Raw genomic sequence first — 27711 nt, forward strand, 5'->3', positions numbered from 1 at the left:
AATGTTGTGTTATTTTCATCAGAGAAATTTCCGCAAGTGAATGCAGATTGCGGGGCAGCCTCCCCCTGCGATTAGGCTGTCACTCCACTGAATGCTGGTGCCTCTGGGCGCCGCACCACCCTATTATAGGGGTTGTCAGCGCAAATAATTAGACTTAAAAGTTACAGCTAAAATATAATCCAGAAATGGCAGGGCCCTGTTTTGGAAATTGTCTATAAAATGTCAGCACTCAGGATGCACAGGAAACGGTAGGAGACCGGCATTGTTGGAGCTTAAGATTAGACCCTAAGTGCATTTTTCCCAGCTCTGGTGTTTCCTTCCCTGCTGTCGCTTCTGCCAATAGATTGAGTCCAGGGTGAGTCCTGTCCATTTTGGAGGCCTTATGTCTGTGACAGGAAGAATGTCAGTGGGGCTGCTGCAGTGAGGTGCCAGCTACTCCGGGCAGTTGGAAGGGCGATGGTTGTCCAGGCAGGTCCAGGATGTGTGGCTCCGAGGGCATTGTTGATCCCAAGAAGTTGTCTCTTGCCTCTATTGCCGTGTGGCTGAAGCTCAGTGTCCTGTGAAAGCGTCAAGGGTCGCATACCCAGAAGTTTCTGGGCTGGAAGCCCTTGCCTGGTGCTGGGGATGACAGTGGAACAGAGTACCCTGTCCCCCGGGGACTTTTCGGGGGTAAAGTTTAGTCAACTTTCTCCACTGCTTAGGTTGGAACCCAGGGTTTGTTTATTAAGAACCTACTTTCTTTTCCTAGGGTTCTTTGTCCTTATATTCAGGGACCCGACCAGACTCCAAGATTCCACCACTGACTGGGGTCAGGCTTGCATCTGAGCCCTCACCTGACAGAGGCCCTCTAATTCCCATCCATGTGCCACCTGGAGAGCATCTTCTCCTGCCAGTCTTGCCTAACCCAGAAACCAAGGAGCCTCAGAAGCTTCTCTCTTGAGTCACCTAGTTTTCTTTTCAGCCCTGTCAGCCAGGGCTCAAAAGGGCATGAGCTTTTCATCAGACAGACCTACTCTGTGCATGGATAAACTCCAGCATGTCACTTAAAGTATCAGTCTTAAGCCAGTCCCCTTGTCTGTAATTGGAAGGTGATAGCCATAATAGGTGCTCGAGGCTGTTTTCCTTTCCCCAAAATGCCATGAGTGAGGAGGAGGTGGGGCAGCCACTGGCTGAGAGTAGATGAAAGACTTGGTCAGTTAAAGCTGCTCCCCTGTGCCTTTCTGCTCCAGCCTAGGCTGCACTGGACCCTGGACTTGGGCCTCGTCTGCATGCAGACGTGCCTGCACCTCTGCTCCCCTGGCCTGTCCCTCAGCCCTAGCTCCAGATGACAGGGGGTGCCCATACCACTAGACTGGCCAGTGCTCCTTTCTATGCCTTCTGACCTCACCTTTGTGCCATTGGTGGGGATGTACTCTAAGGGGGCTGTTTGTTGTGGCTTCCTCTTGCCAGCAATGCTCTGGGGACCACCTATTCTCCGCCGCACAGAACTGCTCTACCTAAGACGTGCTGTTGTCATTCAGTGTAGACTCCCAGCTTTAGGACAAATGGCAGAAACCCACTTATTTCAGCTTAGTCAAAACAAGGAAACTCTTGCCTTTCAAAATTAAAAAATGTAGACGTAGATTTGGTGTCAGGCAGGGCTGGATCCAGGTGTTTAAACAGTTTGGGCAGGCATTTGTCTGAGTTCTGCTCCCCTCAGTCAGTTGATTACTTTGTTCTCAAGCAGGTCCTCTCATGTTGGGAAAGGTGGTCCCCAGTCCCTCTAAGGTTAGCCGCCACAGTAAAGAAGGAAGGTTGCTGTTCTAGTCTTACGGGCAAAAGTCTAAAGGGTGTATCTTATTGGCCAGCTATGGATCACACACCCCATATAGCAAGAATGGGGTGGTTCCCCTAAAGGAAGTGAAGATGCCAGTTCTAGAAGGTAGAATGCTACATGTCTGGGAGACATGCCGAGACCCCAGTGAGCTTGGGGACTAGCGGGAAATGGCAAAACCCATGACACTGGTCATTCCTGGCCCACTCAGGGGGCTGGCAGTGTTTTAGTTCTGTCTGGAGGCCTCAGAGTGAGGTGGTGTAGATGGAGTTGAGGCAGGGGCTGGGTAGGGTAGGGTCCTGTAGTCTGGGCTGAGGAGTCGTCGGGGAACCATGCAGGAATTTTTTAACAGGGAAGTGATACGAGCAGATTTGTGCCAACTGTTTGTGGAGGGCCAACTATGGGGGCGGGCCCAGGGGACAGTGAGGCAGGAGGAACAATGAGGAACTCGATGCAGCAATCTGGAGAAAGATAGTAGTGGCTTAGACTTCAGTGGTGCCATTTACCATGGATTTGGAGAGGAATTAGTGGTTTTGAAAGATATTTTAGGCAGTACGTTAACAGGACCTGGTGATTTGCTGGATGTCTGATCTCAGGGCCGCAGCTTGACCCCTGTGCAGGGAGGTCAGGGTGGACTCTGCATTTCTTCCAGCTCCAATTCTGTGGTTTTAGGCTGTGCAAGCAGCAGAGCCTGAAACCTATAGTGGAGGTGCTCCTGATGGGGCACCATGGTCTTTTGCATGCCTAGGCTCCCCAGCAAAGGTCCTCTGAGGTTCGCACTCTCAGTGGTACCCTCTGGTCACTTAGCCTTGCTGCCTGCCTTCTCCGGCCCTGTCTGCAGGGGTGCCCATAAAGGACACACCCCAGTCTCTGCCCACCAGCTGCATGACCCGTCTGCATGCCAAGCATGCCTGCCTGTGGCTAGGTCATGTCTGCTTTCCCTCTCTCTGCATGTTCCGAATGTCTGTGCCAAGCTTGCAACTTTGGAAGGGTCATTGGGCTGCACCTTGGACGGAGAAGCTTAGAAAAGCTTCTGATCTGGGGAGCCCAAGGCTGGAGGTTGTGGCCAGGCACAGCCACCCTCCCCCTTGAGATCCTTGTTCATTGGCGCGGAAAGCAGTCTGCTCTGCGCCCTCATCATGTTACTGCCATCGTCATGCCCATCCTGCCCGTGGACCACGTCCCTGGCCCGACCCAACCCTTTGCCCCTGCCCAGTCCCTACTGAGAGGCAGCCCTTCCTCTTGGGTCCCTAGGCTGTACCTTGAGCATGGCTGAGGTCCCAGCAGGCGGCTATACCACTGCCCTCATCTCTTCCCCTTGGGCTTAGAGGTGGAGGCAGTGACTCCAGAGAAGGTGGTGTATCACTCCCAGGCTGACCCTCTGCCCTCCCTCAGCCATGCTCCAAGGACTCTCTGCCTTAGGGTGCCTGGACTTCTCTCAAACGAGTGCCCTGGCTAGCCCCTCCGGAGACCCTTGGGGGAGGGGGATCAGGAGCAGGTAGGGGCAGGCACTGGAAGATGACCTGGGTCATGGCCCTGAGTAGGCCTGGCCTACTAAGTTCCTGTATGACCCTGAGCACATGGGACTTTTCTGGGCCTCAGTTTCCTAGGCTGTAAAATGGGAGCTTGGTTGCGGAATCTTTCATGTTCCAGATAGTCCCTGAGTACAGGGGCTGCTTCTAGCCTGAAAGTGGGGTGGGAGGTCGTAAACCAGGGCCCAGGGACTCTGCCCCTCCTGTCTCTGAGGTGAGCTTGGCTCTGACAAGAGGGGCTTCCTGGATGAGGGGCCCCTGCCCTTCCATCCCCCTGCATCTCCTGCCCAGCCTGTGAGTGCCTCTCTCCCTCCTCCCACAGTGCGCCGTGTGGCTCCTCGTTTCTCCATCCCTCCCACTAGCCAGGAGGTGATGCCAGGTGGCAGCGTAAACTTGACCTGCGTTGCAGTGGGCGCTCCCATGCCCTATGTGAAGTGGATGATGGGGGCTGAGGAACTCACCAAGGAGGACGAGATGCCAGTCGGCCGCAATGTGCTAGAGCTCAACAGTGTCATGCGTTCCGCCAACTACACCTGTGTGGCCATCTCCTCGCTGGGCATGATTGAGGCCACGGCCCAGGTCACAGTGAAAGGTGAGTGCCACGGGCATGCCTTGTTGCAGAGCACAGCAGGAGTCCCAGTGTTTGTGGCTGCTGTGGGGCCAGGCCAGGCCGAGTCGTTGCTGTCCCCTGGGTGCATCAGCTCTGGTGTCCTCCTGGCCCTCAGTAGTGGAGGGATTTCTGTTGTTAATAGTCTTAATAATAATAGCTAACAGGCACTGAGTCCTGGGGGCACACACTGTGCTGGGAAGCACAGATTACATTATTCAGTCTCAGTGTCACCCTGGGGGTAGATGCGCTCATCTTCCTCCTTGTACAAGTGAAGGAAATGCGAGGCAGGGTCACACAGAAGTAATAATGGAGCAGGGACTTGAACCCTGGGGGGTCTGGTTCCATAGCACCCCCCTCTAACCGCTGCATAGCACCAGACCCTCGGTTTCCCAGCCTCCCGGCAAGAAGGATAGGAAATAAGATAAATAGCAGTCACAGGGGGTGTGGGCTCCCGGGAGCCCTGGGACAGGCACACACATAGGCTACCCCTCCAGGCTCCCCACTTCCACTCTGCCCCTCCAATCCATCCTCCATTCTGCAACTTGAGTGATCTTTTTAAAAAGCAGGGTCATGTTACTCCCTTTAAAGACAGGGAGAAAGCCTTCCAGTGTCTTCCCATGGCTTTTAGGATAAAGACCAGGATCCTCACTGCGGCTTCCTCACTGCCTCACACCCCATGCTGATGCTCCGGGCTCCTCACCTAGCCCTGGCCATCGCTGGCTCCATCTCAGTCTTCAGGTCTTAGCTCTGTGAGACCTTCCCCGATCACCCCATCTAAAGAGATTCCCTGGATTTTTTTCCCATCCAGCACCCTGCTTTCTCGTTGTGCAAACCAGAATCGTTATCAATGTGTTGATTGCTTCTCTCTCACACTGGAGTTTAAACTCCATGAAAGCAAGAACCTGTCTGTGTGACAGGTGTCCTTGGCCCTAGCACAGTGCCTGACACTCAGTAATTATTTATTGAATGTTGACTGTGGACCTGGAACTTTTCTACCTTTAATTTCAGCCAAGTCACTGGGTCTGTGGGGCCAATAGCCCCATCACTCTGTAAAATCCAGGGCTACTCCCTGAGAAAATATCTTCCCCCTCCCCAGCCTTTGTTACATATATGCCCCAACAGGTGAGCCCAGGAAAGCTGCAGAAGCAGATCTCTTCCCCCCAGCTTGTGTGTCACCCATCTGCATGGGACCTGGCCAGGCAATGTCACATCTGGGTCTGATTGTTAGAGGAATCACAGGGGCTGATGTGAGGATACAGGGAGTCCCAGAAGTGATGTGGATAGACACTAGAGGACCCAAGGGCCCTGGGGGCACTGACAGACACCATCTCCCAATAGGTGCCCTCAGAGGTCACCACAGACTTTCTTCAAGGTGGGCTGTGGGGTTCAACCACACTCCAGTTAGATGACCCCCAAGAGCAGGGTTGGTCCCTGGGGTCATGACCTCAGGCAGCCCTGAGCCTCCCACTTTGTCCCCAGCTTTGCCGAAGCCTCCAATTGACCTTGTGGTGACAGAGACGACCGCCACCAGCGTCACCCTGACCTGGGACTCTGGGAACTCAGAGCCTGTGTCCTACTATGGCATTCAGTACCGTGCATCGGGCACGGAGGGCCCCTTCCAGGAGGTGGACGGTGTGGCCACCACTCGCTACAGCATTGGGGGCCTCAGCCCTTTTTCAGAATACGCCTTCCGTGTGCTGGCAGTGAACAGCATTGGGCGAGGGCCACCCAGTGAGGCGGTGCGGGCACGAACAGGGGAGCAGGCGCCCTCCAGCCCACCACGCCGTGTGCAGGCACGCATGCTGAGTGCCAGCACCATGCTGGTGCAGTGGGAGCCACCTGAGGAGCCCAACGGCCTAGTGCGGGGGTACCGCGTCTACTATACTCCTGATTCCCGGCGCCCCCTGAGCTCCTGGCATAAGCACAACACAGACGCGGGGCTCCTCACCACTGTGGGTAGCCTGCTGCCTGGCATCACCTACAGCCTGCGCGTACTGGCCTTCACCGCTGTGGGTGATGGCCCCCCCAGCTCCACCATCCAGGTCAAGACACAGCAAGGAGGTAGGTGGGGGCCGCACTCCGGCTGGATGGCGCTGGCAGAGCTGGGGTGGGGGAGCAAAGCTGTGGCTGCACCTCCGTCCTCAGGCGTGTGCTTGGGGGTTCAGGGAGGATGAGGACCTTATTCCGCACAGGCATGGTCATTTGGAATGTAGGATAAGGGTGTGTCTTCCCCGCCTCCTTCCCCTGGGTGCCCCCGCCCTCGGGATCAGTGAGGCTGACAGCACCTGGCATGGGGTGTTGCAGTGCCTGCCCAGCCCGCAGACTTCCAGGCCGAGGCGGAGTCTGACACCAGGATTCAGCTCTCGTGGCTGCTGCCCCCGCAGGAGCGGATCATCAAGTATGAGCTGGTATACTGGGCAGCAGAGGATGAAGGCCAGCAGGTGAGCGCCCAGCAAGGACAGGAGGAGGGAGGCAGGCTTCTCCTGGTCCCTAGGGGTCTGTGGTGGGCTTACCCAGGTAGGCCTTTCTAGATTCATGTAGCCCCTGGGGTTCTCTTTGGGGGTCTGTGTCTCATGCAGCCTTTACGGTTCTTAGTCTTTGTCACCCTGTGCTGGGGGCAAAGTTACTAGGTCTGTTCTTGAGTCTCCCAGGCTTTGTGGCTCACATGATACTGGCAGAGCCCTAAAGTTCCCCTGGGGCTGTGTCCCAGGTGTTTCCGTGCCCACGTGTCCCCTGTGTGGCATGGAGCCAGCATTGGAGCCACAGTGGTTCCAGAGGGGTCAGCTGCACCCATGTCGGGGAACAGCCCGAGTGACCTTTGAGGTCAGAGCAGTCAGTGAGTGCTCCCTGCTCTTCCAGCACAAGGTGACCTTCGATCCTACCTCCTCCTACACCCTAGAGGACTTGAAGCCCGACACGCTGTACCACTTCCAGCTGGCCGCCCGCTCTGAGCTGGGGGTGGGCGTCTTCACCCCTACCATTGAGGCCCGCACGGCACAGTCCAGTAAGTGTCTTCTGAGACCACTGCGTGCTGCAGCTGGGCTAGGACACAGACACACACACACATACCCTCCCCGCTGACCAGGCAGGTGGTCAGGTCAGCTGGGCCCTGGACTGGACTCTGGTCTGGGCTCCAGGTCTGGACCCATAGAAAGGGACAGGTAAGTGCCCTGTAGTCTGCGTCCAGGTGGCTACAGCACTCATTGCTCCCTGCCTGACTTCTGTCCCCACTACACCCCCTTACCCCACCCAGGTAAGTTCTGTGTCTGTGACTCATCTCCTTCCTCCACCCGCCTCTGCGCTGGTCATACTCACTGAGTAGGCCATCCTCAGTGGTGGGACCACTACACTCGCTGTGCCCCAGACCTGCTTTGGCAGCCATCTCCCTCCCCGAATCCCCACATGTCATCTCCCCATCACCCATATTCCCTCCCTCATGCCCCCCACTATGAGTATGTGTGATCCATAGTCACACCAAGCCAAACGCACACAGGACACACCTGTAAGAATGAGACCATGTGCTGAGCATGTCCATGTGCCTGCACTTCAACCATGTGGCCACCTGTGTGCGAGGCTGTTTGTGTGATAACTTTGTGGCATTGTGTATTAGTGCACTCCTGCATGTAAGATGATTCTGAGTGTGTGTGTTACCGTGTCTGACCACCTGACCGTGCAGCTCCTGCAGGTGTGTGTCAGTGAGTCTGTGCCCCTGTGATTGGGTCTGTAAAGCTGTTCTTAGGATTGGGACCCAGCGAGTGTGTCTCTGGGTATCTGACCCATGACCCTGTCTCCCGATGACAGTTCATGAGACCACAGCTGCCTGGGCATGTGGCCACAGCAGGCCACTGTCCATGAGGCTCTGTATAACAGTGCTGTGGGTATGTGTCTGGATAATATCATGGCATCAAGACAGGAAGCACTTGTGATGACCTTAAAGCACAGTAGCATCTGTGAGGGGGTCCATGTCACGGCGACTGTGCGAATGTGCCAGTGATGTCAGGAAGCCACATGTGATCTAATGTTCATGAATTCATTCCACAGCTCCTCTTGAGCTCCTGGACGCCATGCCCCATACACAGTGCAGGGCTGGCAGCACGACCCTGACATAGCCTCTGCCCATGGGAATCCTAGTCTAGTGGGGCAGACAGCCGTTAAACCCGCAATTATCCAAATGAGCTTTTAATTACATTTGTGTAAAGTGCCGTGGAAGAGACAGACTGTGGAGAGATGATGGGACGGGAACCTCATCTGGCCTGAGGGATCAGAGAAGGCTCCCCGGGGTGACACAGAGGCCTCAGGCAGGGGGTCAGCAGGTGCCAAGCCCCTGAAGGAGGAAGGTGCTTGGTTTTGGTCAGGGGCGAACAGCAGGCAAGTGTGGCAGGAGCAGCTGCCAGACCACAGGGACAGAGGATAGGTGGGAGGGCTGACTGGCTGTTGCATGCGAATGCATGGGGCTGCCCGACAGGATGCCAGAGACCAGTGAGGAGACTGTGTGGCAGTCTAGGCAAAAGACAGAGGCTCAGGTGAGGTGGTGGTGGTGGATGTGAGAGTTGTCTGGGATGCTGACTGGCCAGGACTTGGTGATGGATGAGGTGTGGGGGCTGAGGGAGAGGGAAACATCAGGTGAATCCTCTTTCTGATGCATAGACTTGGGAGGAGGGTGGTGGCTCTCCTGAGGGTAGGAAATGGAACAGAAGCAAACACCTGAACTCAAGATGCTGTTCTCCATCCGCATGGTGATGTTTGGCAGGCTACTGGAACCCAGGGCCTGGGCTGGAGGTGGAGGGCCCTGCGGAGGATGGCCGGTGTTGGAGGTTGGAAGAAGAGTTTCAAGAAACAGACCAGGTGTTGCTGCTGAGAGATCAGGGCCAGAGGAATGTGGAAGAATGGGTCTGGACAAGAGTTCTGGTGGCATGAGGGACTGAAGCTGATTGGATTTCATGAGGCATGATGGGAGGCAAGGAAGTAGAGACGGAAAGCTCAGATGTCAGATATGTAGTTGGGAGGGAGAGGACCACTGTAGCTGGTGGGACATGGGGCTGAGGACAAGATTTGTCTTGTCAGATGGAGAAGTCTTGAATATATATAAATGCTACTGGAAAGGAAAAGAAGGGTAATGGGAGGCTCGGGAGGGGGCAAGGGGCAAAGCACAGGTGATGGGAGTGATTGGCCTTCGACGGGAAGCTATAGTCCTCCCTTCTGGGGGAGGAAAGGAGAGAATCTGTGCAAATGCAAGTCTGTTGGTGGGTTTAGTAGCAAGAGGTGGAGGGACTGCTTTTGGAAAGTGATTTTTCTCTGCAAAGTCAGGGACAGGGTCATGTGCTGAGGAAGGGGAGGTGATGGAAGCCGGAGGTTTAAAGAACATGGAGGAGGTTGAAACTATTCGGTGTCATGTGGCAGAGTGAGATGGGCAGAAAACACTGGCAGGCAGCGTGGAGAGCCCAGGTGAGGCCATGGGGATGTGAATCGGGATGCCGCCCTGACTGAGCAGGTGGCTCTTTCTACTGTCACAGGTGCTACCTTAGAGAAGGTGGAGAGTTGGATTCATTCAGAGCTAGGTGCAGGCTGGGCAGGAGCATGGAACGGGAAGGAGGCGAGGGTGTCTAGGGTGTTGGTAAGATGGAGGACTTCAGTGTCAGGGCTGAATGCTGAGGCAGTAAGGATGGCAGGTCGATGGACAGAGGCCTCCAGGGGGTAAAGAGCAGGCATAGTGCTGGGGGCCTTGAGCAGCTGGGCTGGGACAAGACATGAGGTCTGTGAGGGGACATTGGAGGCCACAGCTTGGGAGGTAGAGCTTTCCCAGTAGTGGCATTTTGTCCAGGGCATGAGTGCAGCAGAGCTGAGGAGGAGAAAGCCTTGGAGATGAGGGAGCTGCTGAAGTCTCCTGGGCAGAACTTGAGTTGGCCAGGAGTCCCATGCAATGGCAGCAGAGTCCTGAGTGAGAATAGGGTCTAGAAGTGTCCCTGGGAACAAGGAAGGCATGTCCTGTCTCCTGACCCCCAAGGAGCCCATTGAGTGAGCATCTTTGTCAAGTACTTTATCATCCAGACTACCTTGGGGGCTGTTGGCCTCGTTCGTGTCTGGCCTTCAGTTTCTGGTAACGTGTGGCTCAGGCACAGACAGCCCTCCAGGCAGGCACAGGCCAGGGCATCCTAGCTCCAGAAGAGCTGTGGGGGCCACTTGTCCTCAGAAGACAAGGGCTGTAGATGTGGCATCTGGAGAGGTTCTGTGTGTGTGGTTGTGTGCGCGGGGTGGGGGTGGAGTGGCCCCGTGTGTACGTGTGCATAATGCCGTGTATGTGTTGGGTGAGACAGCATATGTGTGAGGTACTGTGTTAGAGCCCCATATGTGTGAGAGACACCATATGTATGTGTGGGGGATACCGTGTGTGTGTGAGAGAGAGCATGCTCACAAGTGCTCAAGCACATGCCTATGGTCCAGGGGTAGCCAGGTGCTCTAGCAGCAGTGGCTGTAGCCTGCCTGGGGGGCCCTGGGATAGCCATTGCACACTCAGGGAATGACCTGCCTGGGTGAGTTCCCCTCCTCTGTGACTCGTCACCATGCCTGTGACCCCTCCTCCATCTGCCTGCTTCCCCCCATTTGTCTTCCCCAGCCCCCTCTGCCCCTCCCCAGAAGGTGACCTGTGTGAGCACGGGCTCCACCACAGTCCGGGTAAGTTGGGTCCCACCGCCGGCCGACAGCCGCAACGGCGTTATCACCCAGTACTCGGTGGCCTACGAGGCGGTGGACGGCGAGGACCGCCGGCGGCAGGTGGTGAATGGCATCAGCCGCGAGCACTCCAGCTGGGACCTGGTGGGCCTGGAGAAGTGGACGGAGTACCGGGTGTGGGTGCGGGCACACACGGATGTGGGCCCCGGCCCGGAGAGCAGCCCGGTGCTGGTGCGCACCAACGAGGACGGTAGGCAGCGGCACCGAGGGGAAGGGCAGGGAGGGGAGGCCTTTGCCTGGACCCCACCCATCTTGCAGCCCCAGGCCTTTGTCTCTCACAGCCCAGAAGGACTCCTTTTCGTGGTATAGGCTTAATGGTCAAAACTGGGGAGATGTAGCTTATGGGATAGCCTTTTATGGGACACCTCAGGGCAACCAGAACCTTAAAAGGCTAAGATGGAAAAAGTAGCTCCACTAAGATTTGAGAGGTCAGGGCTGGGAAGAAGGTGCAGGAGACACTCAGAATCAGCAAGACTCAGCCTGGGCTGGACGTGATGTGGGGCCCCAGGGGGAGATACGATGGGTTGTGCTGAGTTAGGGGTCATCAAATACCTCTCACCTCCCCACCAAGTGAGGTAGCCCTGAGCCAGTGGGGTCACAGGGTCCTGGGTTCTCCCCACTGCCCGGCACAGGGAGCCCTCCATGTTCCTCTCCAGGGACAGGCGGTCTAAGGAAGCTATAGCAGGGCCTCTCCTGGAGCAGTGGGGTGCAAAGGCAAAGCCCTGGGGTATGCTCTGCCCACCTGAGCCAGGGCCCATACCACCAGGCCTGACTTCCTTGTCTCCCTGGTCCCCAGTGCCCAGTGGGCCACCACGGAAGGTGGAGGTGGAGCCGCTGAACTCTACTGCTGTGCACGTCTCCTGGAAGCTGCCAGTTCCCAGCAAGCAGCATGGCCAGATCCGCGGCTACCAGGTCACCTATGTGCGGCTAGAGAATGGTGAGCCACGTGGCCCACCCATCATCCAGGATGTCATGCTGGCTGAGGCCCAGGTACGCCCTGGGGAGGTGGTGGGGGTAGGAGGGTGGGCAAGACCAATATACTGGCTTCCTCTTTGGAGCCCAGGTTTGCTCCCCTCCCCTGCCTGCTCTCATAGAGACTATGGCATGGAGAGAACCTGCTGTCTCAGGCATGGGAGGCACTGAGACCAGGAGGTTAGGGCTAGGTTCCAGGAATAGGCCCTGCCAGCCCCATCTGCCCTGGTGACAGTTCCAGCCTGGCAGTCACCTCTGTGGCTCAGCCACCAGCACTAGCACTAAAGAGCTCTGTCTCCACAGACCCAGGTCTCCAATGTCACCCTACCCAAGCTAAGCCCCTCTAAGCCCCGCTTTGTGGTTGGCAGGGAGCACCTTCACTGTCACGTTAGGCTGAGCTTTTGAGGTGTGCGTTCCTGCTAGACAGTGCTGAGCTGGCCAACTACTGCTCCCACAGCAAGGGCTGGGAAAGCTCTCCTGGGAAGTCTTCTCCCCCAGCTTGGCCTTGTCCATTGCAGAGTTCTGTGAATGGCCAAGCTGGGGTGTTGCTCTGTGCCTGGTACCCAGGAGGATGGCTCAGTCTCTTATGTTTACTCTCATGAGCTGGGCCTGCCAACCAGCCTCAAATCTCCCTCTGCATTCTGTCCCGGGGGGATGATGATTTTAGGGGGTGAGGTTCCTGGGGTATTGCTATTGGATTGCTATTCAGATGAAGAACCTGGGGTCCTGGGAGGGGTTGTGAGTGGTCCAGAATTTCCCAGTAAGTAGGTGGCTGAGCTTGGATAAAAGCCAAGTCTCTGGATTCCTAGGGAAAGAGCTGTAATTGCTATTGCAAGTTCCCTCCCAAAATATTCTGCTGAAGAGTCCTAACACCTGGTGTGGTGTGCTCTCAGAGTCTCCCTATCTAGAATCAGGGCCTTTGGGCAGCCAGCCCTGAGGAGAGGAACCCAGATTCCCTCCAAAACCACACACCCTCCCCATCCAGCTTTTCACCCCTACCTGGCCTGGGATCCGAAGTGCAAGCACTTGCCCTGTGCTGTGCTTACCGGTGGTCTCACCCACACAGATGGGGACCTTCATGCCTCCTGTTGAGCTCAGCCCTCTGAACTAAATTCCTTTTTGCCCAGAGGGTGCTCTCTCCCTCCCATGGCCTGCTGAGAGAACTAGGGGGTGGAGAAAGCAGGCATGTATACCCCCGCCTGCATTCCTGGGGCAGGTTGAGAGTGCCTCCTGGAGCCACAGCAGACACACCCACCCAGAAACATCCTGAGAATGGGCTCCCTCCAGCCCCTCCCATCCTAGGGGCCAGCAGCACAGCTGCAGCCAGTAGGGTTCTGGAGAAGCCACTTCGGGTGCCCCCTTCTGGTCCCACGCGGTTTGAAGGTAGCTGGGCTGTAGGAGGAGGGATACTGCCCTCTTGGCCTCAACTATCCCATGATCTGGGTGGGAGTTGGGGGGTAAACATAAGTTTAGGGTCCAGGGAAACCGCCTGAAAATGAAGGGCCTGCCCTTGTGGCCCCTGTAGGACTGGATCATTCTGCTCTGAGCCAGTAGGAGAGCAGATGGGGCCTGGTCCTCAGCCTGGCCACAGGGCCCAGCTGTCCCCTGAGTGGTCTGTCAAGGACACCACAACCTGTCCTGCATCTAACAGCACCATCTGCTAGGCCCAGTGCCCCCATCCTTTCTGAAAGAACCACAGGGTACGTGTCCCCCATGAGTATGTAGTCAGACCCATCTCCTTTTATGTGTCTCCAGGTTTGTCTGTTTCTCACCGTCTCTGACGGTACCTCCCTGTGTCCTTCTGTCCCTTTCTCATGGTCTGTTTTTCTCCTTTGTTTCTGTCTCTCCCTCTCACTGACTATTTTTGTCTCATTTTTCTTCTCTCTCTGTTCCTCTGATCCCTTCTCCTCTCTCTCTCTCTCCATTTTGCTTCACTCGCTTTGTATTTCTCTTCTCTTTCACTCTGTCTCCAGCGCAGGAAAGGTACCCCGTGAGAACCTCCCTGCCCGGGCTTGTCTTGTACAGTGCAGGTCTCCCACCAGGCAAGGAACCTAGAGCAGAGGTGGGCCCAGCCATGGGCGGTAGTGGCCTGTCAGTGGCCTCCCCCCATACCCTATCCCACTCTCCTTGTAAGGCCTTTCCAATAGAGCTTCCCTGAACAGGAGGAACTGGGCCCAGTGGACAGAGGCCACACCAGCACTGTGAGGATGGCTGGGCTGAAGGGCCCCATGGTATCTCAGCCTTGGAGATGTTGTGGACCATTTCCCTGTGCTGTGCTGTGCTGTCTGCCTGCCAGTCCCCAGCACTCTAGTGTCATAGGGCTACAGAATGGAGACATTACTTTCTCCACCTGTCCAACTAGGCAGCCCTGAAAGATGCCTTTCTACCTTGATGAGATCTCAGGCACCCCCAGGAAGGAGCAAGGGTCTGAGTGCTTCCCCCATGCCTGTGGGGCAGGGCCCAGGCCCTGAGATTGGCATTCACATCTCTATCATCTTGCTGTCCAGCCTGCCCTGGGCCCCCACCCCCAGCCATGGTGCAGCTCTCACTGTCCCTGGGACACTCCTCCTGCCTTGGATGACTGTATAATCTATTGTCCCAACTGGATACTTTTGAAAGTGAAAAGATACTTTTAAGAGTGAGTAATCATACCTTGGCAATAAGCATAGGTCAGGACTGTCTCCACAAACCAGGCTGTACAGTCACCCTCCCTGCTCATCCCGTGGTGTCTTCCCTCCCCTCTGCCTGAGCTGTCCTGCCCACCCCCATGTCTGTCGGCCTGGCCCTCAGAGCACCTTCAGGTGGTGCTCTCTGATTCCTCAGTGGCCTGGAGCCCTCCCCTCCTCAGCCCTGACACATAATTGGGCTCATGAGGCAGGCTGGGATCTTTAGGTGGGGAGTGGTTTCAGGGTCTGCCCTCATGGCACGTCAGAGGCCCATGTCCTCCATCTGCCCTCCCTGGGCCAGGCCACTCCAGGCCAGAGTCTTTCACATCCTGTCTCCCTTTCTCTCCCTCTCTCGCGGTCAGTGGCAGCCAGAGGAGTCCGAGGACTATGTAAGTAACAGGTGTGCGAGTACGTGCGAGACCTGGGTCAGGCTGGGCTCTTGGGTCACTCCCTCTCCTCCGCCTTTCCTCCCAGCCTGAACTGCCAAGATCCACAGGGCACCAGCCACATCTGGAGAAAATAGTCGTTTAGATGGGAGCACCGAGCTGAGTAGCGATTGGCATTTCCTCTAATCCTTCTTGCCTGTTGAGCAGCAATTTCAGGCCAGTGTTTGTGATTGACCAGGGTCTGGCCACTGCTCCAGCCAGACAGGGATGGAGTTAAATCCAATCCTGATTGTTAGACCTTATTGATCCCTGGAATGAAAAATCACCTCCTTTGGGCCCAGGCTGGGAGGGGAGTCTGGGGAGCTAGGTTCCGGCATTGGTGCGTTCTGGAGTCCCAGCCCTGGGAGACCCTCCAGCTGGGGCAGGCGGAGGCCTGGGAGGGGTTGGTGGTGACTGCAGTGGCCCACCCGAGGCTCAGAGCTGGAGGGACACTAGGGCTGGTGGTGACAGCTCTGTTCCCACTGCACGGTGGTCCCTCCTTTCTTCCCATTCTTCCCTCTGTGTGATGTGGATTAGCCTCCCATAGTTTCTCAGCATGTCCGTAAATGATGCCTTGGCTGGACATGGGCATGTGGGCAAGGCCTGCCAAGGCAAGGGCACACTGCCTTGGTTGACTTCTCAGGCATCACTGGGCTGATGGGGAAGTGCATTCCCCAGAGTGGGGGTTTCTTATCCTTGTTTCTCCTCCCTGCCTCAGAAGGTATTACAGGACATAAAGTGTTTGTGAAGCCAGTGCCTTGATGGGGGTCAGATGGGATCCTAACTTTTACAGCAGGGTAGCACTTTGGCCCAACCCTCTACCTTGCTCTATGGGTGTGCATGGGTGTGTGTTCATATCTACAGGTGGCCTTCCACCTGCTTAAGCAGGAAGAGCTGTAGGCTATGTGAATGTGCCAGGAGCCATGCAAGGTGCTGCATGCGTACGAGGCCCTCTGTGTCTTCTATACACAGACCTCATCAGGTGTCATTCTCAGTACAATGGAGTGAAGGGACGGTGTTGCCCTTTGTTCTTGTCTGAAAGGAAGAAGGAGCTGTCTGCCCCAGGCGTGCGGATCCTGGGATGGGTGGGGTCCTCCTGGGTACACACCCCACCTGCCTGATCCCGCCTCCAGCAGAGGCCAGCATTGCTCAGCACCCCACCCAGGACCTCTGGCCCTGTGTGCCCTGGGGTTTCCCCAGGCTAAGATCCTGAGGTGGCTGGCCTGTCTGGCCTCTCCTTGCTCTCCTGTGACAGGAATGGGCCCCTCCTTCCTTAGGAAACCACCATCAGCGGCCTGACCCCGGAGACCACCTACTCCATTACTGTTGCTGCTTATACCACCAAAGGAGATGGTGCCCGAAGCAAGCCCAAAATTGTCATGACAACGGGGGCAGGTGAGTAAGGGGTCTGGGACAGAGCTGAGGGAGGGTCAGCAAGGAGGGCAATGCCAGAGCCCCGTGCGTGGTTGTTCAGTCCCAGGCCGGCCCACCATGTTGGTCAGCACCACAGCCATGAACACCGCCCTGCTCCAGTGGCACCCACCCAAGGAGCTGCCTGGTGAGCTGCTGGGCTACCGGCTGCAGTACCACCGGGCTGACGAGACAAGGCCCAACACCATAGATTTTGGCAAGGACGACCAGCACTTTACGGTCACTGGCCTTCACAAGGGGGCCACCTACATCTTTCGGCTTGCTGCCAAGAACCGCGCCGGCCTAGGTGAGGAGTTCAGGAAGGAGATCACGACCCCCGAGGGCACGCCCAGCGGCTTCCCACAAAACCTGCGTGAGATAGGGCTGACTACCTCGACCACAGAACTGACCTGGGACCCCCCAGTGCTAGCGGAACGGAACGGGCACATCACCAACTACACTGTGGTCTACCACGACATCAACAGCCAGCAGGAGCTGCAGAACACCACTGCCGACACCCACCTTACTCTCTCCGGTCTCAAGCCAGACACCACTTACGACATCAAGGTCCGTGCACATACCAGCAAAGGCGCCGGCCCGCTCAGCCCCAGCATCCAGTCCCGGACCATGCCCATGGAGCAAGGTGTGTGCTGCGGGCATGTGGCTGCACCTGGGGAACTCTGCTGCTCTTGACCCACTGACTTCTGGCGACTGATCCACCAGCCTCTGCTCTGTGACCCTCCAGTCTCTCATGACCATGACCACTAACCTCTAGCAAATGGGCGCCACAATCTCGGTGTGTGACCCCTGACCTCTGCTGTCTTGACCTACTGACCTCTGCTGTGTGACTCTCCAATCTCTTGTGACCTTGACCCACTGATCTCTTTTGACTGTATCACCATTCTTGGGTATTCGACACTTAATCTCAGGGACACAACCCACTGACCTCTTAATGAACGTGCTCCACTATGCTCTGGTGTTCGGCCATATGCTTCTCATGACCAAATCCCGCTGACCTGTGCTCACTCTGACCTGGTGCCTGTGGGCTCCAACTTTGACCCAAGCACTTGTGGAGATCCTTACCATGGGTGCTATGGCATCTGCTGGCTGGGTGCTCACCGTGTGGAAGAGCTGGGGCTGGGAGCTGAACTATGTGATTTGAAGTCTGCTGGGAGTGGGGTACCTGGTTCTCTGCAGCCATTCCTAACCCCTGTACCCCAACAAGTGTCTCTTTCTGGCGGGGAACCTTTGAGGCCCATTTACTTCACCCAAGTTACACAGCTAGTACTGACTCCCTCCTTATGTTCCACAGTGTTTGCCAAGAACTTCCATGTGGCAGCTGCAATGAAGACGTCTGTGCTGCTCAGCTGGGAGGTACCCGACTCCTACAAGTCAGCTGTACCCTTTAAGGTCGGTGAGGGCCACGCCCTGCCCAGCCACATGCAGGACTGCTGTGGCCATCATTCTAGTCCCGTTGTGGGCATTTGTATGTGTTCATGGCATAGGATCCTGGTTAGGAGTGTGTGCGCGTGCAGACTCCACCCTACAGGTCCGTGATGGGTTGCCTCACCCTTTCCCTGCAGATTCTGTACAATGGGCAGAGTGTGGAGGTGGATGGGCACTCGATGCAGAAGCTGATCGTAGACCTGCAGCCAAACACAGAGTACTCATTTGTGCTGATGAACCGGGGCAGCAGCGCTGGAGGCCTGCAGCACCTTGTGTCCATCCGTACAGCCCCTGACCTCCTGCCACACAAGCCACTGCCAGCCTCTGCCTACATGGAGGATGGCCGTTTCACCCTCTCTATGCCCCACGTTCAGGACCCCTCGCTCATCAGGTGTGCAGACGAGTCCTTGGGAAGGAGGACAGGGCTAGTGACATGAGCATGGGCAATGACAGTCCTGTTTCCTTCTCTGCCTGCCCAGGTGGTTCTACATCGTGGTGGTACCCATTGACCGTGTAGGCGGGAGCATGCTGACTCCACGTTGGAGCACACCCGAGGAGCTGGAGCTGGATGAGGTACGGGGACAGGCCAGGGTGGCACTCATGACAGCCCCATGGCAGTGGGTGGCTGTGGCCCCTATGGCTCCCCTAAATTGGAATCACTCTCTGGCTGCTCTTATTGGCAGCCAGGCCCCTCTGGGGGATAGGGACTCAGGTGGCCCCCAGGAGTTTTAGAGAACTGACTTATGGAGGATTCCCTGGAGGAGTTTGCCAAGCATCCCTGGAGTGGGAAAAAGCAGACACATCTTTGCAAGTCTAGAGAACCTCGAGTTCTGTAGGCTATAGAGGGTCTCAAGGGTCTAGAGGCCACTGTGGGGCTAGAGCGGAGCCCCCATGACGTTTGGGATCCCGGTCCTCTTCTCATAGCGGTATGGAACCGGTCTCTTCTGCTTAGGCAGAGAGGCAGGTTACCCAGAGGGCACCTTCTTACTGTTTGGTGAGAAGGAGTGGCTTTGCCATGTCTGGTGTCCAGCATTTTTCTGCAAGGAAAGTGGGCTGGGCTGGGCTCGGGCCCCTTACATAGAAGGCGAGCCCTGGTTTCAGTGCAGGGACACATGCTTCAAGGCCCGGTGTGGCTGTGCTCTGCTCCATCAGCTCCTAGAGGCCATCGAGCAGGGCAGCGGGGAGCGGCAACGGCGGCGACGGCAGACAGAGCGGCTAAAACCTTATGTGGCCGCTCAGGTGGACGTGCTCCCTAAGACCTTCACCCTGGGGGACAAGAAGAGCTACCAGGGCTTCTACAACCGGCCCTTGTCCCCGGACCTGAGCTACCAGTGCTTTGTGCTCGCCTCCCTGAAGGAGCCCATGGACCAGGTCTGCCTGAGCCACCCGGGCCCTCAGCACCCCAAGACCCAGGCCTGACCCAAGACCAGGCCAGGCTCAAACACCCTGAGATCCCAGGCCTGAGGCAGCTCCAGAAACCCCAGACCTACAGGAGGGATCTCAAGATACCAGCCCCTAGGATTTAGAAAGCCAGACCTGATCTAGGGACCCACTCAGCTAACCAGCCTCTTAGGTCAGGGAGACCAGGCCCAGCCCCAGAGCCCTTTCTCTAGGTTTGGTGGGCAGAGGGTGGGAGATCTCACACTGAGCTCACGGCCCGTGCTGTTCCTCCACTGGGCCACAGAAGCGCTATGCCGCCAGCCCCTACTCCGATGAGATTGTGGTCCAGGTGGCACCAGCCCAGCAGCAGGAGGAGCCTGAGATGCTGTGGGTGACAGGCCCCGTCCTGGCGGTCATCCTCATCATCCTCATTGTCATCGCCATCCTCCTGTTCAAGAGGTGAGTACTGTGCTCAGGACTCCAGGGGACCGCCACCTGCCCTGGACTCTCAGGTCCTCCCAAGGCATGGTGCCTTCAGGCACAGGGCCGCCACACCAGCCTGCACCCCCGCTCAGGCTTGGTGGGAAGCCAGGAAGAGCAGAAGCAGTGTGTGTGCACATGTATGTCTGTTACCTAAGTGTGATAGGAAGCTGAGGCTTCGCAGAGGACTGGTTCACATGCATCCGTGGGCGTGCCTGTCCATTTGTTTCTTTCTGCAGTGTGAGCATGTCTGTCTCAGTCTCAGATACTACCCTCCCCTGGTCTCCTACCTTCAGCACTTTCTCAGCCACCATTCCTTGATGATTCCCCAGCCTGGCTCCTGCTCAGGCCTAGGGAGGTCCACGCCCAGCTGGACGTGCCCACAGATATTTACTTGGCAGACATTTATTGAGTGCCTGGTGTGACTGCAGCTTTCTTAGCTGTCCTAGACTTAGTGCATCTTGAACCTTCCTCGAAACCCTCCTTCCATCCCCCTAATCATCAACCAAACCTGGGCGTCACCCTCACTCCTCTTCCTCTCACTCCACTGTCTCCTGTGAGTCCTATCCTGAATATCTGTGGATCTGCTTCTCCCTGTCCTGGTGGGCTCCCCACAAGATAACACACATGCAGGCAGCTGGCAACTACATGCAGGTAGTTGCAGCCACCTGCTCTTGGGGTCCCCCCTTTCTATCCTTTAAACTTGCAGCCTGAAAGGTATTACCAAAGATTTAACTTTGTCACCTCAGTTTAAATCTTTTTAGTGGTTCCCAAGATAAACCTTCACCTCTGTAACCTGACAGTCAAATGCCTGGCTAGTCTGGCCCCTGCTACACTCCTGACATTGTCACAAGGAACCAGTGCAGTTCCCCCACCACCTTAGACTATGCTCCCCTCCACTCTGCAGCAGTCCCACTCCCTGCCATCTCATCCTCTAAGACTCTCCTCCAGGCGCACAAGGCTCCCTGGGGCCCCCACCTCTTCCCCAAACTGTCCCTCACTTGCCCCAGCGATGCTTCATTGGGTAGTCGCTGGACCTGCATTCCCAGGTCCCAGCACAAGGCTGAGTGCACAAGACATGTCAGTGAATGCTTGTCAGTGAACATGTGTTGGTCTGTGTGTCTGAACCCATCTCCACACTTGGGTTCCTGTGCTCTGTGCCCCATCTCTTCCCAGAACCCTGACCTTTGACCCCTGACCTGCACCCATTACCTCTTTCCTGAAGAGTTAGCTCCTTCCTCCCAGGGTGAATAGGACAGGCTGTCCTGGTCCAGGGCTTGGAGACTTCGGGGTGGGGACCTAAGGAATGTCCCCTACAGTCACTCATCCTTCCCAATCCCGCCTGGGTCTTGGTGTCTGTCAGGAGAGGCAGCCCCCTCCCTGTGTGTGCCACATGGGTGCCATAGATAGTTCCACAGAGTCCCCCATGTCATGAGAGGGCCTGAGTTCTTGGCGGAAACAGTGACCGTTCCTTTCTTCTGTCCTTGCCTGTCTTTCGGGACCTAGTAAACAAGAAAGGTAGGAGTCGTTCCTTCTCTCTTCACACGCCTCCCCTTTCACTTACTCTCCCTGTGCATATTTTGGGTCCTGCAGGGAGGGGCAGTGCTTTGACTGGAAGCGTCCTGGCCTGTGGCTGTCAGGTCAGCTCAGCAGGCTCTGGGGCAGGTTCTGTCACTCTCTTTACTTGTACCTTGCACAAAGAACGCCCTTTCCCCAGGGCACAGCCACGGACCACGGCACAGGCAGCAGACTTCCGATGCTACTCCCGCCTGCCAGACTGGCTCTGAGCTCACAAAGCCTTCCACCAGGCTCCCGGTTCTGAGTTGCCTAAGTGCTGCAGGAGATAGTCTTGTGTGTGGGCAAAGAGCACTGCCTACAGGGCGTTGGGGAAGGGTTTACTGCTACACACGTGCCAGCACATAAGTTCTTCCCTGCCAAACAGACCCGTGTCTCCTGAGCAGAAGCGGCCCCTGAGTGCTTGTCAGCAGCTAGACCCCTTAGCCTGTCTCTGACCCTGTCCTTGTAGTCAGGGGAGCTGAGGCCATCAAGGGAAGACTGTGCCTTGCTAGGACGATGCCTTCCCTGTCCTTCCCCTGCTGCTCTGGGCGTTTACCCCAATACCGAGAATCAGACAGCTGGGCTCAGCACTCTGTGATGTTTGCGTATCTTATGTGGTGTTTGCATGTTTATTCCTGGTGGCTCCTGCTGTCTCAGCTGTGGCAGCCTTGGGGACAGCAGCTATTACCCAACAGTGATCTGCCCTCTATTGGAAGGAGCCACCAGCCTCCGAAACCCCTTCTCCCTTGCTGCACCTCCTTCTGTCCACTCCCCACTCCTGCTGTCTCCCCACCCTCACCCTATGTTCTCCATGTTGAAGCTGCTCTGACCCTTGCTCCCCTGTGCTCAGGGACCCCAGGAAGGGGTGGGGTGGGGTGGGCGACAGAGCCATGAACATAGGGACTTCGTGGCAGCCAGCCACACCATCTCTATCCTTTGTCTGGGCCTCGGGTTCTCACCAGCTGCCCTTCTGCCTCTTCAGGAAAAGGACCCACTCCCCATCGTCCAAGGACGAGCAGTCGATTGGCCTAAAGGACTCTTTGCTGGCCCACTCCTCCGACCCTGTGGAGATGCGGAGGCTCAACTACCAGACCCCAGGTAGGGCAGTTCCTCCAGCCTGCCTGCCCCAGCCCTGGCCTCAAGCCCCATTTCCTGTTCCCCCTTTTTGCCCTTCTCCCTGTACCATCCACTTTGTTGCAGCGACTGAGGAGCCCCTATATCCAACAGCTGGACAGGCACTCCAGGAGCCTGTCAGAGTAGACCCAGCTTCTTAGGTCCTGCCTTGTTTTTGGCCTGTCTGAGTGTGGGCTAAGGACCCTCACAGAGCCCACATCCCAGCCACGGGGTGGCCAGTGCCTGCACTCTGGCCCTTCCACATAAGAGAGAGAGGTGTTGGTGGAAAACTCTCCATCAGACACTTGTGATCCCACACCCGTGTGACCCTTCCTGGAGTCTGGCCCCCACTTTCCCATTAGGAGCCCCGCACAGGGCTTGGTGCCACCCTTCCTTTCCCAGCCACTCTCACGTGGCCCTCTGGTTGTTCCTTCTATCTGAAGTGTCATTCCCTCCCCATGCCCCAGCACACAAAGCTCAGACTTCGCCCCTGGGTTGCACCTCCCGAACTGCCCCAGCCCCCCCCACAGGCCGGGGGGGGATCGTCTCTCCTCGGCGCCCAGAACCTCTCTGCTTCTTCCATTGTGATACCTCTCACCCTGGGCTGGAATTGCTCTAGTGTCAGTCTGTGCTCTGTGGAGCCAGGAACTGTGTCTGTTCATTCGTCATCCCTGGTATTGTGCACACGGTGGCTTCTTGGTGAATGCCCGCGAAACAGAAACACAGCTGAACAAATGCTGAACTAACACATACACACAGGGTTTGTGTATACATGAGCTAATTATTACTGCATATCAAATTACCCCCAAACTTAATGGCTTAAAACAACAATAATTATGTACTGTCTCACAGTTTTTGTGAGTCAGAAATTCAGACAGAAGCACAGCAGGAACAGCTTGTCTCTATTCTAGAATGTCTGGGCCTCAGCTGGAAGACTTGAAGTCTGGGAGCTAGAATCATTTAAAGCAGGGGTCAGCAAACTATGGCCCATGGCCAAATACAGCCCACCACCTGTTTTTGCCAATAAAGTTTTATTGGAACACAGCCATGCCCGTTCATTTATGTAGTTGTCTACAACAGCAGAGTTAAGTAGATGTGGCAGGTATGTTATATCCACAAAGCAAAAACATTTGCTCTCTGGCCTTTCATAGAAAAGTTTGCTGTTTGCTGAATTCTAAAGACTTATTTCTTCACATGCCTGGTGCTTGATGCTAGAATCAGCTCTGAGCCCACCTGGGGTTGTCAGCTGTGACAACCATGTGAAGCCTCTTCATGTGGCCTGGACTCCCATATACCATGGTGACTGAGTTCCAACGGCACATGTCCTGAGAGAGAGAATGAGGTAGACCCAGCAGGCTGTTGCAACCTGGGTATCTGTGAGGAATAAAAGCTCCAGGGTGCTGGGGCCCTGGAGGGCAGAGAACCTCCTCGGAAAGGAGATGCCAAGCCATATAGGCATTAACTGAGCAAATGGTGGGAGGGAGCTCTCATGGGTAGAAATAGCACGCATAGGAGCAGCTCAGAGGCATTGTATGTCTGAGGTCCCCCAGACAAAACTGGAGGGTTACTCAGAGGGCCAGTCAGAGGAACCTGAGCAATGGGCTCAGGAGTTTAAACTTCCTCTTCAGAGGACCAGGGAGGCATTAAAGGTTTTCAGCAGAGGATTGATGGGGTCAGAATTGTGTTTTAGAAATATCTCTCTGGCTGCTGTATAGAAGACAGGTTGAAGGGGGAAAGATTAGGGGGGTAGACCTGGGCCACTGGGTGATAGGTGTGAAGGACCTTGCCTTGGAAGGTAGCATTGGGGGTGAAGGGAAGGGCAGACTCAGAGAAGTGGGAAGGAGACAGGGCAGCTGGGCTTGGGCATGATTGCACATGGGGGTGAAAAAGTTGGGGGGGGGCATGCAAGGATGGGTCCTGGGTATGGGCTAGCAGTGCCGTGGGGGTTCCAGGCAGCAGCCAAGTCTGTAGGTCTGGATCTTCGCACTGACTTCTAGGCTGTAACCATGCGCATGGGAGGTGCTGAGGAGCGTGAGATGGTCAAAGCCTGAGAATAGATGGGCTTTCCCAGGAGAAGGCAAGAAGAGAGGGATGGAAAGAGCAGCCAGGGAAGGAGGTGAAGTGCTGAGGAAAGATGAAGAGTAGCCAAGGAGGGCCCGGCCGGTCTGGCACAGTTGGTTAAAATGTTGTCCTGTGCACCAAAAGGTCCCCTGTTCCATTTCTGGTCAGGGCACATGCCCAGGTTGTGGGCTCAATCCCCCGTATGGGGCATGCAGGAGGCAGCTGATAGATGTTTCTATCTCTCTCTGCCTCTTCCTTCCTCCTTACTTTCTCTAAAAAAATCAATAAAAACATTTAAAAAAAAAAAGAGTAGCCAAGGAGGTTAAGATGAGCAGCTAGAGAGAAAGAACAGGAGGGCAGCATCCCTGAAGCCAGGGAGGGCTGTGTGGGAGGATTTGGTGATTTATAGTGGCCGGAGACCCAGAGGGGGGACCATCAGCTTTGGCAGTTGGCACCTTGGAGAGAGCATGGTGACAGAGTCCTGAGGGCAGAATCATTGCAGTGATTTGAGTAGCAGTGAGCAGGGAAAGAGCAAATGGAGAAACCGCTTTCAGAGGCCAAGTGTGAAGGACAGGATGGGCAGGAACACAGCAAGTGGGGAGAGGGGTGTGGGGTCCAAAAAGGATTTTTCTTCTTTCCAATATTTATTGTTTATGGGCAGTGGTCATTTGAATGAGCATTTGAAACGTGGGGTCCAAGCCCTGGGTGTGGGCTATGATTTAGCCTGGGAAAGAGGCTTGTTGGGGTGCCTTTGAGCTCCAGGCCAGGAGGGCATCGGAGACGGGTGAGGTGGGTGTAAGGGAGCATGTTACTGGAGTTCTCAGCCCAAGGTCCGTTTTCTCCAGGATGAGAGAAAAGTAGTTAGAGCAGGATCATGAGAGAAGTCATGGCCTGGGTGTGTGCATGCCCGGGAGGACTGCCGAGTGGCCCAGGGGACAGATGCTGAATTCCTGTGGCTGCAGGGATCTGAGAGGAAAGGGGGGGTGAAGAAGAGGTCTGCAGTGGTGTTAAAGGCCAAGTGCAGGAGGCAGGGGGCCAGAAGGACAGGAGGCAGTGGCCTGGGTCAGGCAGTGGGAAGGGACATGGTGAGTGTCACCAAAAACTGAGGCTGCTGGCAGAGAGGTACCCCCGTGGACACGGGCAGTGCCGAGTGAACCAGGGGCACTAGAAGGACGGGACAGTAGTGGGGCAGTGGGGTGGCTGTACTCTCCACAGATCAGGGTTTCCTTCCTATTTTTTTAAGTTCAGTAAACACTTATTTTTTTCTTTTACCATTTAATTTTGATTCTGAAAAATGTTCAGCCCCACAGAAACTCTGCAGGAGTGATCGTCACCATCTGCATGTTCTCATGCAGACTGAGCCTTTCACTCCTGCTGCACACGCCTCACCTCTCTGTATAAAAGTACCCTTCGCTTTTGCCAAACCATCTGAAAATAGCCAAGGTCTAATTTTACTACCAGAGGGAACAAGGGTTGATTCGAACCAAGAAAGCAGTCATAAAAAGGGGCCTCCCAGGCCCCGGGAGTCGGGCGCTCTCAGTTCTGGGTGGGAAATCTGTCTGTGTCCCTCTGGGGGCTGGTGGGACTGGCCTTACTGTCCCCTGGTCCGCCTCCTCCTCCTGTCCCTCCCAAGCTCCCTTCACCACCTTGCTGCCCCTCTGCTGTGTCCACTGTGATGTAACTGGAGAAGGTTAACGAGCTTTCTTCTCTTGCCCTGCTATTTTTTGTTTTTTCTCTCTGCAGGTTCCAGTGTCCCCAGTTGCCCGAATGTCTCAAGTTAGTTTTCCAAGTTCCCATGTTTGGGGCCTACTCTGGCTTCTGTGTCTGTTTCCTCTCCTATTCTCACCCAGTTGCCTCTGTTCTTTCTTGATGTCTCCTCTCTCCTTTCCTCTGTTTCTTCCCCCTTCTCGCTGTCTCATCTTCCCTTCATACTCCTCCTCCCCTACCTGAGTCCTCCAGTTTTGTCTTTCCTCCCACCTGCCCTGTCTCTGTCTCTCCGCCTCTCTGTCCACCAGCTTCAGTCTGACACTTTTCTGGGTGCCTCTTCTGTCTCCTTGTCTCCACGTCTCCCTCCTCATCTCTGCTTCTCTCTGTTCTTCCACGTCACTCTGCCGTGTCTCTGTACTTTGTGATCACTCCATCCACACTCCATGCTTGATGCTGGGACGATGATGTCACGGAGTCTCCCACGCTGACTCACGCCAGTGAGGGGCAGGAGGGCTGTCCACAGGCAGGGCCCCCGGGGTGGGGGTGCAGGCTGAGGAAGCCCACAGCTCCGTCCTGTCAGCTGTCCCAACCTGGGCTTCGGCCCTAGCCTGGGAGGGAGGAAGCCTCTCACCCCTCTTGAGAACCACCAGGTGGGGCCCCGGTGCCCCCACTCAGCGCCGCATCACACAGACATGCTCACGTGCTCACGGCACACACACTTCTTCTCTGTCCTCTCCCCACCTCCAGCCACTGTGTGCTCCACCATCCCTGTCGCCGCATGTGCTGCTGTCTCCATGCCACCAGTGCTGAGTGCTCCATGGTCACACATGTTCACATGTGCACATGAATGCATTGGGGCTGTCTCTGCCACCTCACTCAGGCCTCATGCTAACTCAACCTGTCTGTGCCCCCACTTCCCCAGGTATGCGAGACCACCCGCCCATTCCCATCACTGACCTAGCAGACAACATTGAGCGCCTCAAAGCCAACGATGGCCTCAAGTTCTCCCAGGAGTATGAGGTGAGACGTCTCACCCCCTGCCACGTGCCTGGCCCAGGTCTGGCCCCATGCCAGCGTCTTTCCTGCCTCAAGTCCCAGCTGTGGGTTGGGGCCTCCAGGCATCCCCAGAGCATAGATTGGAGGGGTCAGCAGAGGCAAGTTGGGAACTCGGCTACTCAGGTGCTGGGCCTGGCTGAGGCCCTTCCAGCACCCCAGGTCTGGACACTCAGACAAATGTCCAGATGCTCACAGAGGCAGGCAAAAAGTCATACACACACACGCACACACACACATCAATGATAATGGCTGGCATTTACCAAGAGCTCACTGTGGGCCAGCACTGGATTAAGTACTTTCCATGTATCATCACATCTAGTTCTTTCTACAACCCTGTGAAATGGATACTATTATTTTACCCCATCTTACAAATGAGGAAGCTGAGGCTGAGAGAGGAAGTGATTTGTCCAAGGTCAAATAGCTGATGAGTAATAGAGCCAGGATTCACACCCAGACCTGCCCTGCACACACATGTGCTCATGTGTTATCAGAGCTGCACAGATGACAGAGATGGGGAGTCAGGGGCTCAGCTCAGGCTGCGCAAACCCTCCTGCTTAGGGCCCTCCACATGCTCACTTCACTCTGGCCTTGACTCCTGCCTTCTGGAGGCTCAGACTTCAGAGCACTGTTCCCTGGCCTGGGGTCTGAGGGCTTCCAAGTGGCCCAGCTGGGAGGTGCTTTGCTAGTGAAGGAGGTGATAGGTAGAGCCCACCGCCTCTGAGGAGCACAGAGGGAACTGTCCTTGTGGCTCAGC

General features: G+C 56.0%; 1 protein-coding gene across 7 annotated transcripts in view; it reads left to right on the forward strand.

The window, feature by feature from the left end:
- Window positions 1-27711, forward strand: part of PTPRF (protein tyrosine phosphatase receptor type F) — an 84399-nt gene that overhangs the window by 49252 nt on the left and 7436 nt on the right. For 4 of the 7 annotated variants that reach the window (XM_081144069.1, XM_081144072.1, XM_081144070.1 and 1 more), the window contains 16 exons: window positions 3668-3937; window positions 5435-6016; window positions 6260-6396; window positions 6815-6959; window positions 10569-10874; window positions 11481-11674; window positions 14685-14711; window positions 16025-16142; window positions 16222-16800; window positions 17470-17567; window positions 17741-17994; window positions 18083-18176; window positions 18756-18974; window positions 19288-19442; window positions 22003-22118; window positions 26824-26921. In XM_081144069.1, coding sequence (XP_081000195.1) covers window positions 3668-3937; window positions 5435-6016; window positions 6260-6396; window positions 6815-6959; window positions 10569-10874; window positions 11481-11674; window positions 14685-14711; window positions 16025-16142; window positions 16222-16800; window positions 17470-17567; window positions 17741-17994; window positions 18083-18176; window positions 18756-18974; window positions 19288-19442; window positions 22003-22118; window positions 26824-26921 — 3392 coding nt within the window. The remainder of the gene's footprint in view (window positions 1-3667; window positions 3938-5434; window positions 6017-6259; window positions 6397-6814; window positions 6960-10568; window positions 10875-11480; window positions 11675-14684; window positions 14712-16024; window positions 16143-16221; window positions 16801-17469; window positions 17568-17740; window positions 17995-18082; window positions 18177-18755; window positions 18975-19287; window positions 19443-22002; window positions 22119-26823; window positions 26922-27711) is intronic. The other 3 variants (XM_081144073.1, XM_081144074.1, XM_081144075.1) reach the window with 3 other exon arrangements.

Source organism: Miniopterus schreibersii (assembly GCF_964146895.1).
Source record: "Miniopterus schreibersii genome assembly, chromosome: 8".
Lineage (NCBI taxonomy): Eukaryota > Metazoa > Chordata > Mammalia > Chiroptera > Miniopteridae > Miniopterus > Miniopterus schreibersii.